This window comes from Staurois parvus, unplaced genomic scaffold (genome assembly GCF_062004578.1).
Source record: "Staurois parvus isolate SC_StPar_1 unplaced genomic scaffold, SC_StPar_1.0 ptg000401l, whole genome shotgun sequence".
In the NCBI taxonomy this organism is placed as follows: domain Eukaryota; kingdom Metazoa; phylum Chordata; class Amphibia; order Anura; family Ranidae; genus Staurois; species Staurois parvus.
In genome coordinates this window covers 4,597,147-4,611,947 of record NW_028318197.1, presented here as the reverse complement: position 1 = coordinate 4,611,947, position 14,801 = coordinate 4,597,147, and the positions used below count along the sequence as shown (strand labels likewise).

The window sequence follows — 14,801 nt, the reverse complement described above, 5'->3', positions numbered from 1 at the left end:
AATGTAAACAAGTAAATATGATATACTTTCCTATCTATTTACTAATACTAGCAGCAGCATAAGGCTTAAAAATATTCATTATAACATTCATATTTATTTTGATTGAGAGAGTGAACTTCCACTTTAACAATCAACGATCGGGAGGGGCTAGCGGCAGCAGATATTCTGCTCTGCTACACTGTATACAAGAACAGGCACTCTGCCTGTCTCTGTACATCAATTTAGAGTAGGTCATATTTGCCTCCAGTTTCATTATCTGAATCTGATGCTGGCCATTTTAAAGGGCCATAGCACTGGAAAAGTTAGTAGGAATTTTTTGAATTCTCTCTGTCTCTGAGTCTTGCCCCTCCAGTTTGTCCCTTACCTTTACACTGCCATCTTTTCAAAGCAATAGAAGATGACCATAGAGTCCTTTGTATAACCCTGCTCCAAAGAAACAGCTAAAAATTTTAAGAATTATTAAAATAAAATGTAGGTGTGCGTGTGGATATGAACATAAACTGAGCATATTGTGGGGGTTTCTCAAATTTTGGCTGCAAAAGTGGAAATACACGTTAAATACTTCAGAAGCACATGCATAATTGTTACCTATAAAATAGCCATAAGCATCATTGGTGGAGAGGGGTACATATAGTCATGGTCAAAATATTGGCACCCCTGCATTTCTGTCAGATAATGCACCACTTTGCCCAGACATTTGTTGCAATTACAAATGTTTAGGCATTCTCATGTTTATTTCTTTTATTTGTATTGATATGACACAAAAAAGTGGCGAAACAAAAAGCCAAATCTGACATATTCCCTCCAAAATCCCAAAAATGGACTGGACAAAATTGGCACCTTCTCAAAATTGTAAGAAATAATTGCATTCTACATTTTTAATGTTCCTTTGATTTGTAATTAAACTCACCTGTATCAATTAACAGATGCTGACAATATAAAAATCACATAGGCAACCAGTTAAAATGGTGAAAAATTAACTCAACTTTTCTGTTGTGTGTGTCTGTGTGCAACATGGAGCATGGAGAAGAGAAAGAGCAGTAAATAATTGTCTGAGGATTTGAGAACAAAAATTGTGGAAAAGCATGGACAATCACAAGGTTACAAGTCCATCTCCAGATCTTAATGTTCCTTTGTTCACTGTGTGCAACATTGTCAAGAAGTTTACAGCCCATGGCATTGTAGCTATTCTCCGTGGATGTGGACAAAAGAGAAAAATTGATCAATGATTGCAATGAAGGATAGTTCGAATGGTGAATTCGAACCACCATCAAATTCAAACTGACCTTCAGGCACAGAGTACAACTGTGTCAGCTCGCACTATACGTCACCATCTGAATGAAAAGGGATGTTATGGTAGGAGATCCAGAAGGTCCCTACTGCTGACACAGAAACATGAAAAAAAAGTTTCAGATAAAGACATTAGGCATTTAAAGAAAATAATACAGCCATCTCTACAATCAAATATGGTGGAGGTTTACTGATGTTTTGGGGTTGCTTTGCTGCTTCAGGCGCTGGAAGTCTTGACCGTATGCATTGCATTATGAAATCTGAAGACTACCAAAGAATTCTGGGTTGCAATATAGGGCCCAGTGTCAGAAAGTTGGATCTCAATCAGAAGTCATGGGTCTTACAGCAGAACAATGACTCAAAGCACATGTCAAAAAGCACCCAGAAATGGTTTCAGACAAAGCGCTGGAGAGTACTGACCTGACCAGCAATGAGTCCAGATCTCAATCCCACAGAGCACCTGTAGAGAGATCTCAAAACAGCAGATGGGAAAAGAAACCCTTCCAATCTGAGAGACCTGGATCAGTTGGAGAAAGAAGAGTGGTCCAAAATTCCAGTAGAGAGGTGTAAGAAACTCATTGATGGGTAAAGGAAGCGATTGATTTCTGTTATTTTTTTCTGAAGGGGTGTGCTATGAAATATTACATTGAAGGTGCCAATGATTTTGTCCAGTCCGTTTTTGGGGTTTTGTGTGGAATGTGTCAGATTTGGCTTTTTGTTTATCCACTTTTTTGTGTCGTACCAATATAAACAAAAGAAATAAACACAAGAAGGCCTAAACATTTGTAATTGCAACAATTTTCTGAGCGAAGCGGTGCTTTATCTGAAAGAAATGCAAGGGTGACAATATTTTTGGCCATGACTGTACATTGTCAGACTTTTTGTATTCATCAAAAATATAGTAAGTGCAGAAAAAGTACAGTTTGAATTTTGCTCAGTATAGATTTGTATCTTACTCTTCTGTGTGAACCCCTGCCATGTTACAGAAGAGAGTTGGGGGTGGGGGGTGTTAACTAGTCCTAACATTTCATGTCCTAGGGTGATAAAGTGCAGTGAGTAAGTGTTGTTACTAGAAGGACCACCAGGTGAAAATTCAGGAATATAAACCTGACAAATGAAATGGTCATCACATCTAACGACCAGTAAGGTGTAATATATTACATTTTTGTTTTTGTGTTTAAATAATTGTTAAAAACAAAGATAGCAAAGAACGTGATTGTAAAGACAAACCATGCAGCAATGCATTGCACACATTGATTGCTGTGGACAGGCCCTCTACACAGCAAGGCTTTTTGCCTTGTCTCTGCCTTAGGAATGCATTGCACAACACTGCCCAGCAAGGATGGTTTGAACGAAGACTAACACTGTAATATCTCAAAAGATATGTGTGATCTCATAGAATACACTCTACTTTCTCATTGCTTGTAGCCTCTCATATCTGTTCACTAAACCTGTCACAACTGATGTATACTGCTGTCTGCAACCAAGTACGATATCTGTGATGTCACATGGCATAGTTGGACCAAGTTTGAAATTTCAACATGCTCAGCCTCTTTAAAGTAGACAAACACTGTAGATGGGGTCTTATCGGTCTTGAGAACAGATTTGGGGATGCAGCCTAACCTCTAAATACAGCTGTTAAGAACTGAAATGAGAACTCGATAGCTAAGAAGATTATCAATTTTCCACTGTAGCTATGCAGCGGTTGGACACAAAGATAAAGCTCACCCCAGCTGTGTGCATCTCATGATAAGCACATGGAGAGCCGTGTCGACACTATTAATTGGTACTAGACAGGAAGGGAAGAGGAAACTTGCTCTGTAACATTCTCTTGACCTTTTTTTTCCCAATTCTGCAGCTTTGATTGTTTTTCTTTCTTCTTTGTTCGAGTCAGCTATAATGAAGATAATGCAGTGTGCAAATAGGTATGCTTATCTAACTTAGTAGGTAGACATTTCTCAGTTTCTTTGGCACGTAGAACTTGATGTCCTGGTCTCAAGTCATACCAAACGTACGTAAATCTTGCATTGAACATATACAATTGGAAGCTGAAATAACGACTTTAGGGGGCCATGCTGCCAAGAAATGAGCTAGCATGCCCAGACATATTGCCTGTAATTGCTTACACTAATTTCACTGAACGTCATGACCGTCTGACAGTGTTCATAAGAACAGCTGCTGTAAAATAAAGCCCATCTCGTTTCTTGGCTGTAGGATGTCCAGCTCCATCTATCCTTTTCCTTCCTTCCCTGCCTTTACTGTCACTGGACTGCACCTTTTCATTTATTGGATTTTAGTTCTTTCAGTCATGGCGGCTCAGCATTACATGTGGGCAGTACCTAGGCAAATGCAGTCTGCTAAGGAACACCCACTCCTCTAGACCAACATCTACCCATGAACATGTTATTTGTATAACTTCCAAGAACCAGTCCACATCAGAACTGAGGGCAATTGAGAGAAGTACTAAGGCAGGCTGCAGTGATGTTTTCAGGGAGCTGATGCAGCACCTTTCTGGCCCCTCCCTCTAGTTATGATCATTCTGCATTACCTAAAAAAGCACATAGACCCAGTGATGACATTACTGTTTTTAATATAAGGTATGTAATAAAAAAAAGGAAAGGTTTTATTTAAAAAAAAAAAAAAAATCATTAACATGTTGATAAGGGGGAAAGGAGCAGGTACATTTTAGTTTTAAAACTTAAAAAAATTCTAATAGATTCTCTTTAATGTATCTAAAATGTTCTTGTGCAAAGATCATGGTATCAAGCTATTTTTTTTCATGTTCAGAATATAGACCATTTATACTAATATCAGTCTAACTGTACACTAAACTGACACCCAGGCTGCAGACTTGCCTCTGGGGTACTGTGGTGATTGGCCGCTTTCTGTACACATAGGATGACCTGTGTACTCTGAGATCGACCAGCCTGCGGATGTCTTTAGAGGTCACAAACTCCCCAATTGTTTCTCAAGCCACCACTTTCCTGTAATCCGTTTGAGTGGGCAATGATCATCTTGTGTTTTAACTGTCATGGAAGAGATTGTTCACCTTGGGTGACACACTGTCTGTCTTACTTCCCTGTCTGTGCCTTTTGCACCTGATTTTAAGTATACTTTACATGTGAATATAGTCAACTTGGCAGTCTAAAAATAATTTGATGGCTGTATGATTATCTGGCACGATATAAATTATTATTAATAAAGTCGGAAATGTGCTTGTGATGAGCAGCATTATGTAACATCTGCAGTAATTAGGCCAGTGTGGGCTTTAGCTTCATAGTAAACATTTGCTAATTTCCTTTTCATCTCTGTTTTGACAGGAGTCTGTTCCTTTTAATAAATTAGAAGCATTTTTCTGTCTAGCATCCAGACCCGTGTTTCTAGCAGAAGATGGTATCATTTTATTCTTTCTGTCAGGGAGTTTATAGACAATGATTAATGTTTTTCTATCAATAATATTGTTTAAACATGGAGTATATTTTCTTAATGTGTATTCTCAAAACATTGTTTTATTTTATAATTCTTAATATGCAAAAATGATATTGGCATTTACAGATTTATCATTTCTATATAGTATTGTACTTGTGGTCTGCACAATGATTATTTATCCATGGTACCCTGGGGTTCTAGACCATACTTAAGGTGAATGTCCTCTCTTTTTCCAGCAAAAAATGGAAAAATAATTTTTAGTTAAATTGCACTTTCATCCTCACTTGTCATTAAAATGTCAGGTCATAAACTATAAGATAAATTGTTAGTATTTATATATAGTTCTGTACAGGCACAGAGGGGTATGTGATCAAAAACATTATATGTATTCTGGTAAGGTTGAGTTGCGACAACAGATAGTGGCATACACTACATAATATAATGTGCTGTACAGAATTTACAGCACATTGTATTGAGTTGTGTGGTGAGCAGTAAGGAATGTACAGTACAGAATGGCGCATTGTGGCAATGTAAAGTGTGCAGATTAGGGTACAGAGTGAATCTCTGTTAAATATGTAATGTGTAGCATTGTTAGGTCCTGGGGTCAGGTCCTAGTGATCCTGGGGGGATGGGGGGGCACCACTGAAATCTTGGGGAGGGGGGGTAAAGCCCACCCCAGCACCCCCCTAGAGTCTAGCCTTGTGTGCACCTCTGTCCTAGACTGCCTACAGTTCAGATTTGTAATACTTTGAAATGTCTTGTTTACTATTTCAGCTTTTCAACAGTAAGTAAAAACATACCTAAATCCATGGTACCTCTCCAAACCTGTGCCTTATAATGTTTATGGACCATCTGGGTGCCAGCTTCTGCAGCCTGTCTCCCCTGAGAATATAAGGAGATGAGATCGCAGTGCGTAATTAGCAAATATTGATACTTTATTCTGTTAACAGAAAAGTAGCTGCATACATGTAGTCTCCACCCAAATAAAAACCCCACGCTCCCTAAACGGGTTTCACCCTGGTGCGCTTGCTCACAAGGATAGACTTCACCTAATTACGGAGTGCGACGCTTTATTCTTATAAGCTTTTCACCAATAACCATGTGTATTGTCAGATTCGAATATTGTCCAGTTCGTTGCTAGTGATGGTAGACAACTCTAAAATATGAAATGGGTAACAAAAATGGGTAACAAATGGGTAACAAAACATTTAGGCATTTTGGAATACCAGTTTGTAAAACTTTTTTTTTTTTCTCGTAAAAACCTTTGCAGTGGAGTGCTGTAGCTTGGACCACCTCTACATGCACAACTCAACATTTGACATGATGGGATTTTGTAGGCACAACAAATCTATTTTTGTCTTTTAAAAAAATATAGTTTATTCATATAGAATTCAATTAAAATATGACACATTCATTTACCTAATGTCTAAAATCACATACAGTTACATTCCATATCAAAATAAATTCTGAAAATCTCGACACGTTTCTTGGAACTGATTCACTTCATCAGGAGCTAGAGATGAATGTCTCTATATAATAACAATAAAAAATGTGTTCATTATCAACACGTCATGCACCTATTTGTACCTGGGGGGGGGGGGGTGGGAACGGCACTTGTTTGCCAGGGAGGATCTCTCTATGTACCTGTGCCACATTCTCTTGAGACACAGGTACATAGATGACATCCTCATGATTTGGACTGGCCCCACACAGGAGTTTCAAATGTTCCTGGCTACATTGGGACAGAATGATTTAAATTTGTTATTCACTCACAATATTGCTAGAAGGATCTCCTCTATCTATCTATCTATCTATCTATCTATCTATCTATCTATCTATCTATCTATATATGTTTATATATATATGAATATATATATATATATAAAATGAAGCAAATGGGAATTTGTCCACATTCTTGTTTAGGAAAGACACAAGACACTGCAGGAAATACTATCCTGCGTTCTGACCGTTCTCACCCAGGATCCCTGGTACAAAGTATACCATATGTCCAATATCTGAGGATTAAAAGAAATTGCTCTAATGATGAAGAATTTCGTAAAGAGGCAGCAGCAATAAGAGAGAGACTCCTATAGTCGTAAATGTCTGAAAAAAGCCTATAAAAAGAAAAAATTGAAAGATCCAGATTTGACATTCTTTATAATCATAAAAAAAAAAATCACCCTGAGACAGTGAAGTATATAACTAGGTATACCTATCATCATAACAGATTTGTTCAGTTTTGGATAACTTTTGTTATCTTTTGAGTAATGATTCCCTTGGCAAACTCTTGGCAAACTCATACACTCCCACGGCTTCAACTACCATCTCTATGCTGATGACACTCAAATTTACCTCTCCACCCCTCACCTCACCTCCACTTTCTCCGCCCGCATCACTCACCTCCTAAACGACATCTCTGACTGGATGTCGCTCCATTTCCTCAAACTCAACCTCTCCAAAACCGAGCTTCTCGTCTTCCCTCCTGCCCGCGCCCCCCCCCCATCCTATCCATCACTACTAACATCACCACCATCAATCCCGCCCCGCAAGCCAAAGTCCTTGGGGTCATTCTGGACTCTAACCTCTCCTTCCAACCGCATGTCAAATCACTCACAAATACATGCAGGCTCCACCTCCGCAATATCGCCAAAATACGCACCTTCCTTACCCCAGACACCGCTAAACTACTTGTGCACTCCCTGATTATCTCACGCCTTGACTACTGCAACTCCCTCCTCACCGGCCTACCCCAGTGCAAACTCTCCCCGCTTCAGACCATCCTGAACTCAGCTGCCAGACTCATCCACCTCACCAGCCGCTCCACCTCTGCCACCCCCCTCTGCCTCTCCCTCCACTGGCTCCCTATCGCCCAACGCATCAAATTCAAACTACTCACTCTGACCTACAAAGCCATTCACAACACTGCCCCTAACTACCTCACCGACCTGATTCCCAAGTACCACCCTACCCGTACCCTTCGCTCTTCACAGGACCTCCTTCTATCTTGCTCCCTGGTCTCCTCCTCACACGCACGTCTGCAAGACTTCTCCAGGTCCTCCCCCATCCTCTGGAACTCACTACCCCAATCCATCAGACTGTCACCTTCCCTCCTCACCTTCAGGCGCTCCCTGAAAACCCACCTCTTCAGGGAAGCCTACCCCACCCTCACCTAACTGCTGCTCTCCTTCATTCCTCCTACCACTCCATCCCCCACAGCCACTTCCTCCTGTACCACTACCCCCTCCCTCCCAGATTGTACGCTCGAAAGAGTAGGGCCCTCTTACCCCTCGTGTGCTGTTCGTAGCTGCTGTAATGTTTCATGTATTGTCCCCCCCTCTATTGTACAGCGCTGAGCAAACCCTTTGGCGCTATATAAACTCAATGTAATGTAATGTAATGTAATGATGAGATAGTGGGTAAATAGATTAGACCAAATCCTGAAATTGTGGCTAGAAGTATATCTATAAAGGATAAATTAGTTAATAGTCATTTTGCAAATATACAAGTGAGTGATGAACCTTCATGCACTTTTAGATGTGGGAAGTGCCAGAGTGCCCTTTTATTAAGGAATGTGATGCATGTGTTCTCCCCAATGGGGATAAATTTAAGGCCAAGCATCATGTGCATTGCATAAGATGTGGTACATCTTATGCAATGCATATGCGGCTCATTTTACATGGGAAAAACTAAGGCCCTTTCATAAAAGGGTTCATGATCACGTATATTATATATCAAATGGCAAAATTGTCTCTCCTAATAAGTTGTCATGTAGGTCTTCTTCACAATGTTGATGTCACAGTCATGTCCTTTATGGGATTGGACTGAGTATTATGATGATGTGAGGGGAGGGGAATTTGACAAGCGGGTGTTACAAGGTGAAGCCTGGTGGATTCACCACCTTAAAGCAACCTGCCCACCTGGCTTAAATGATGTCATTAGTTTTAAGCCCTTCCTATAAATGTGGTATATATGTTTGTGTACAGGCATTCTTATATGTGCGGTACATTGGAGTTCAGTCAGTTTTTTTTTTTGTCTTTTTTGTAGTAATTAAATAATTGTGGTAACTAAATTTCTATACACTGGAATTATTTAATTAGGCTTTTGCTAGTGCTTTGTAATAAATATGCTATATTATTGTAAGAAAATTGTCATTTTATAACACAATTATTATTCCATCAATTGGTGGAGATATTCATCTCTTGCTCCTGATGAAGTGGATCAATTCCAAGAAACGCGTCAAGATGTTCAGAATTTATTTTGAGGTGGAATTTAATTGTATGTGATTTTAGACATTAGGTCGATGAATATCTTATATTTTAATTGAATTTTGTATGAATAAACTGTATTTTTTTTAAAAGGCAAAAATAGATTTGTTTTGCCTACAAAATCCCATCATGTAAAATTTTGCTTTGAGTTGTGCTTTAATAGGGATGTGGCACAGTTTTGGGTCATTCATATTCAATTCATCTCTGTATGCAACTCCGCTTTAAACTCTTTCTCCTTAAGATTTGGTTGGCATATTTACTCCAGAGCTGAGGGGCCTACATGGGTTGATTTGTTGAGATTCTTCTACTCTTCTATTTTACACAGACTGCTACAGTAACCTCCATGATACAATAAGCAAGATGTAGGTAAAAGGAAAACTCAAATTATCAAATGATTTATTGCTGTTCATATTGCCATCATAATGGAAAAATTATTATTATACAGTATTTATAAAGCGCCAATGGTTCGCTCAGCGCTGTACATTACAAAGGGGGACAGAAAAATAAAAATAAACAATGGTACATATCATGCCGGCTGTCTGTTCCACCATCATTGGACACCAAAAAGAGAAGGATACGTGTTCGAATTAAATTTTATCCCCCTGCATAGGAAAAAGAAAAGGGTAGCTTTAATTGGAATGGGTGATTCTTTAAAATACTGTGGGGAAGATATATAATCAAGACCACTATCCTTGATTTCTTCAAGTCATTAGTGCTCAACCTATGGTCATGGAGCCCTGTGATGTGGCCCTCGACCTCAAACCAGAGAATCATATGCCCAGGGTCGGCAACCTGGGCTTGATTACCTGCCATCTCAGAGCATCAGAGTGCAGTGAGCCAGCGCTGGCAGCAGAGGGAGCAGGTGGCCACGGAGGGAGCAGGAGCCGCATAAGCTGATGCTTCCTCTGTAGGTTTGGCTTCTGCCTAGGCAGAGTAATACAAGGTGGATGAGTGCACTCCACCTCTAATCCTTTCTAGAAGCCTGGAGAGCAATGCCAGCAGCATCTGTAAGAGGAAAAGAAGGTCCATGTATTAAGCATCACATACACTGGGCATAATAGCTTTTGCAGTGAGCATATTAGCACCTATAAAAGGGTTAACAGTAATTCACACTAATCCGCAGGTACAGAGCAGTGCACCTGCGGCTTTGCTGTGGGTTAGCTGCACTGAACCATAGACTTCTATTATATCCAGTGGGTTTGGTGCTCTTTCTGAAAGCACACCAAAACTTCTGCATGCAAGAGCTTTGGTGCGCTTTCAAAAAGTGCACCACACCCGTAAGATATAATAGAAGTCTATGGCAAAGCACAGCTAAGCCGCAGGTGCAAACTGCAGGGCACTAGTGTGAAAGCAGCCTTATAGTGGGCTTAGGACACTCAGAGCTCATTCACGTTTGGGGGCGGTAAAACCCCATAATTCAATGTGGCCTGCAACCAGTTACCAAATCACTTAACTGGCTCTCACTGTTCAAAAGGTTGAGCACCCCTGCTTTATGCCTTGTGTTAGAGGAAAATATATGGTTTTGGTGGGAGGGGGGGTTTTTTGTTTGCAGAGTATAGTTTTTCCTGTTAATCAGAATTAGAAAAAAATGGTCCAGCAGCTAAATGGTAAAAGAATACCTGTCATGAGGTATATACATTATTATTATTATTATACAGGATTTATATAGCGCCAACAGTTTGCGCAGCACTTTATAAAATGAAGGTAGACATTACAGTTACAATACAATTTGGTACAAGAGGAGACAGAGGGCCCTGCTCGTTAGAGCTTACAATCTAGGAGGAAGGGTTGAGTGATACAAAAGGCAATAGTTGTGTGGGGGATGAACTGATGGAGGAAATAAATGGCGGTAAGTAGAAGCAGGATAGACTTCTTTAAAGAGAGAGGTTTTCAGGGCACATACATGAGTTGCCATTGCTGGCCACCTTATGAGAATGCTGTTTTCCTGGCCAATATGCTGACTTTATAGCTCCAGTAATTGCCTAGTCACTGACCTAGAGCAAACATGCAGTTCTGATCTCACTTTGACTGTGCTTGCTGCGTGCTTGTTCTGGGTTGTTGGTGTTACATATTATTACTTTATATGAAATATGCCAATATTTCAGTTGGGACATAAAATGCTCCATGGATGTTATGACATATTATGAATATATATTGTATCCTTTAAACATTTTATCACTTTTTATCTTCCAGATATTCAGGAATGGGGTGAACTGAAGCAATTTTTTGAAGCGCACTATTCTCAAATTTATTTTATCTTCTATGAAAATTTCATTACACTGGAAAGTAGCCTAAAGGTTAAAGGTAATGTCCTGTTATATTGTTTGTGTATTCATATGAACAAATGCCTACATGTAATCCACGGTGTATTGGTGTGAAGTGTATATATTTTGTTATATTATTTTGCCAGCCAAAATATTAATGGAGGGAAAATATAAAACATGATCAAGCAGTTGCTCTTGTGTTTACATTTGCAGAGTGTCACAGTGTCCCCCCTCACCTGCTCTTCCTTCCTCCCCCCTCCCCTCAGTTCACAGGTGGCAGCGGCTCCCCTTTGATTCTTCCCCCTCCCTTCCCCTTGAAGATTCCTAAAGTCCTGCAAAAGCCTACATCAAAGGCTGTGCAGGACGGAAGGAAACGCCCCCTGTGGTACGGTTAGCACCTCTCCTCTGCGAAGCCACCAAAGAGTCGGGGCATCCCACTGGGCTTGCATGGCGCAGGCCGCCGGGGTGTCTCTGCGCCCCCCCCAGGCGGGGGCAGCAGAGGCACAAGGCTTCCCGCGCTCTGCGCCCGCCGGAGAGACAAAGGCTGTGCTCCCTGAGCGCTGCCAGAGTGAGGGGCACAGGTATAAGAAGACCGGAGCAGGACCCAGCCCGCCTATTGGTCCCCTGCTCTTGAAGGAAGCGCTGTGTGGGGACTGAGCTGAGGCCAGACCCCACAGCCCAGACCCGGCTTCCCTGTTGGTCCCTTTCTCTGGATAGAAGCGCTGTGTGAGGTCTGAGCTGAGGCAAGACCCCGCTGAGTCCCAGTGAGCCTTTCTGCTGATCGCTGGTTGTCTCTGGAAGGCTGAGTACTGTGAGGGTCCCTGTCTGTTGATCGCTGGTTGTCCCTGGAAGGCTGAGTACCGTGAGGGTCCCTGTCTGTTGATCGTTGCTTGTCCCTGGAAGGCTGAGTACCGCAAGGGTCCCTGTCTGCTGATCGCTGGTTGTCCCTGGAAGGCTGAGTACTGTGAGGCTCCCTGTCTGCTGATTGCTGGTTGTCTGCAGACAAAGAAATACTGCTTTTTGACAGCTGGACTGTATTAAGTATTGTATGCATGCACTTACATTTTCTCTGAAAGAAAACACCATTGCTATAGAAAAATATATTTTGGAAATGCAGTTACTCACATTGCTGCATTTTCTTCTGTTTATATCATCTAAATATGGGTTATACTTCCATGATGTAGTTGTAACAGCTGATCCTTTGTTGTGTTTTTTAGGGAATAAATCTCAAAGGGAGGAGCTGGACTCCATCCTATTTCTTTTTGAAGTAAGTAATATAATAAAATGTGAATCTGAATTTAAATGTTTAAAGCAGGAGCTGGCCATTTACCTGCTCAATGAGAGAGTTTTGCTCATTAAGGATGTTGATGACGGTGGCTTCATACTGTGGAAGAGCAGCAGGGAGGATGCTGACCAGAATACACAACTTAAGTATGCACAACACTCTTCATTTCCAATAAAATGATTCAATGAAGATTCCATACCCTGGACATTGCAGAAGGACTTTGGCAGTAATTACCAAGGATTACTTTTGTTGGGTGTCCTTATGTTTATCAGGTTAATAAATTAAATATAATGGTGCACAGTCACTGCACCTGGAACAATGAGCTTAGAAGAATTTTAGTCAGTTTTTGACCACCAGTTTGACCTTTACAAAGTCATGTTTTCATTTGTAGCAATACACAATAATATTTTACTTAAAATGATGTGGATCGATCTATTATAGCTTTTACTTTAGGTTTTTGGTTATTCCTGCACATGCTGTCCTGTGTCCCTATGTGTACTGGTGGCATCATTTTCAGTTCCAATACACTTTTAGGTCAATGAATTCTCTCCTCAAAGCTAGAATCAAATCATGATTCTGTCTTCAGATTTGGACAGTAGATGCCAATATTTTTAGTTGGCTTACAACACTAAGTAGGCTTTCTCGGGTTATTGGCTGGAAGATATATCTGCTACTGTAAGTTTGCAGTTTTTTACAAAATTCCCAAACAGCCTCTGACCTGTTGGTGTGTGTTTTGCTTTGCGTCTTTTAAGCTTCCTTGCTTATACCACAAAGAACCTTCACCTCTTGATTTTCATAGCATGATATGGAAAAAATTAGGAACTCAGCATTTCCCAGCAGCTCTTAAAGCCTTTGTCCAGGAACGGGTGAAAAAACATTCCATATTGTACATATGGGGGGCGGGGGGGATTCCCCTTTGAGTCCCATTTTGGGGGATCAGACTTTTGTCCTTGGACAAGTTGCAACATTCCTTACAGCAGGGTTAGCAATGTCTTTGTCAGTCTATGTAACATAGGTGGAAGGAAAATTCCAGATGAACGTTCATTGTCCTCCAGACATAAGGAAATGCTCAGATGAAAGTCCACTCCAACTCACCCATTATCAGGAAATCATCTGCATCTTCTCCCTTTTCTCCTCTCTTCTGGTCTGCCTCCTCTTATCCGGCTTGGTCATCAGCTTTAGCTGCTCATCCTCTTGATGTTCATTAACTTAAGAGTAAAAGACAAAGCAGGTTATATGTTCCTTCTAACTGTTCAAAAGAACATAGCCCACTGCTCACATTTTGTAGGGTGCCCTTTGTTGCCTTGTAACATTCTTACAGAAAGGCAATGATTTCCAGCGGAAAGAATAAATCTGCAGGTCTCTCTGTGCTGTCGTCGGAACACTGGTCTGCTATTGACCAGTCTTCACAGTATGGCACTCTCTAGCAATGTGCCCCAGTCTATAACAACAATAACACCTTATGTGGCTGAATCTATGATTCTCAGCCACATGTTTCCACCTCTTAAGCAAAGCTGGTGTAGGAATCCCATCTATTTCCTTTCTAAGGACCCCCACTTTAAGTAAATCACATTTGTCTTTTAGAGATCATAAGCTTTGCCTTCTTATTATCTGATCCAACTTGACCATCTCTATTTGAGTTAATCAGATTCTCAGCTTCCCGCTTATTAGAGTAGCACATGTCCTACTTCGGTTTACATGCTTAAGGGCCTTTGTCCTTTGTTAGGTCATCCTTAGACCTATTCATGAGGGCTGCACACTACTCATTCATATCTTCAGCTCTGCCTGCAATGGTCTGAACACACTTCAAAGCCATGGCAGGTTTCACTTTGGGTTTCCTACTTTTTAAATCTCTTGCCTGGCTTGCAGTGTCTTCCAAACACTTGGTCGCCACTGTAAGCTGCTCTGTTAGTAAGTCTTATTCTGCCTCTGCCTTTCTCCTCATTTCAGATTCAATATGTAGAGCAGGAAGTGCAAACCAAACACAGCTATTGCCCTCTTCTCTCACTTAACAAACCCAAAACTTTTAAGACTAAAATCTGAGGAAAATGAAACTCCATCACCCAAAGTTCTGTTCAAAGAAGAAGCATACCTAGCAAGCTTCCTTGCAACAGACATCCACTTACTGTCTCTGGCCCAGGTAGGGAGGTTGGTCATCTCCTCCTGGCCAATAGAAACCTCTGCAACCTTGCTTTTCCTAAACTGCGTATGCAGCATCTTTTTTGCTCAGAACAAGCAACAGACCTGCTTCAGTTGAACTTTAGCTCA

General features: G+C 40.9%; 1 protein-coding gene across 4 annotated transcripts in view; it reads left to right on the top strand.

Moving 5' to 3' along the window:
* Positions 1–14,801, top strand: part of RALGAPA2 (Ral GTPase activating protein catalytic subunit alpha 2) — a 489,478-nt gene that overhangs the window by 54,885 nt on the left and 419,792 nt on the right. For all 4 annotated transcript variants that reach the window (XR_016314086.1, XM_089686528.1, XM_089686527.1 and 1 more), the window contains exons 2-3: positions 11,178–11,288; positions 12,466–12,515. Coding sequence is in view for 3 of the 4 variants with exons in the window: in XM_089686528.1 (XP_089542654.1) it covers positions 11,178–11,288; positions 12,466–12,515 (161 nt within the window). In the remaining variant the exon portion in view is untranslated. The remainder of the gene's footprint in view (positions 1–11,177; positions 11,289–12,465; positions 12,516–14,801) is intronic.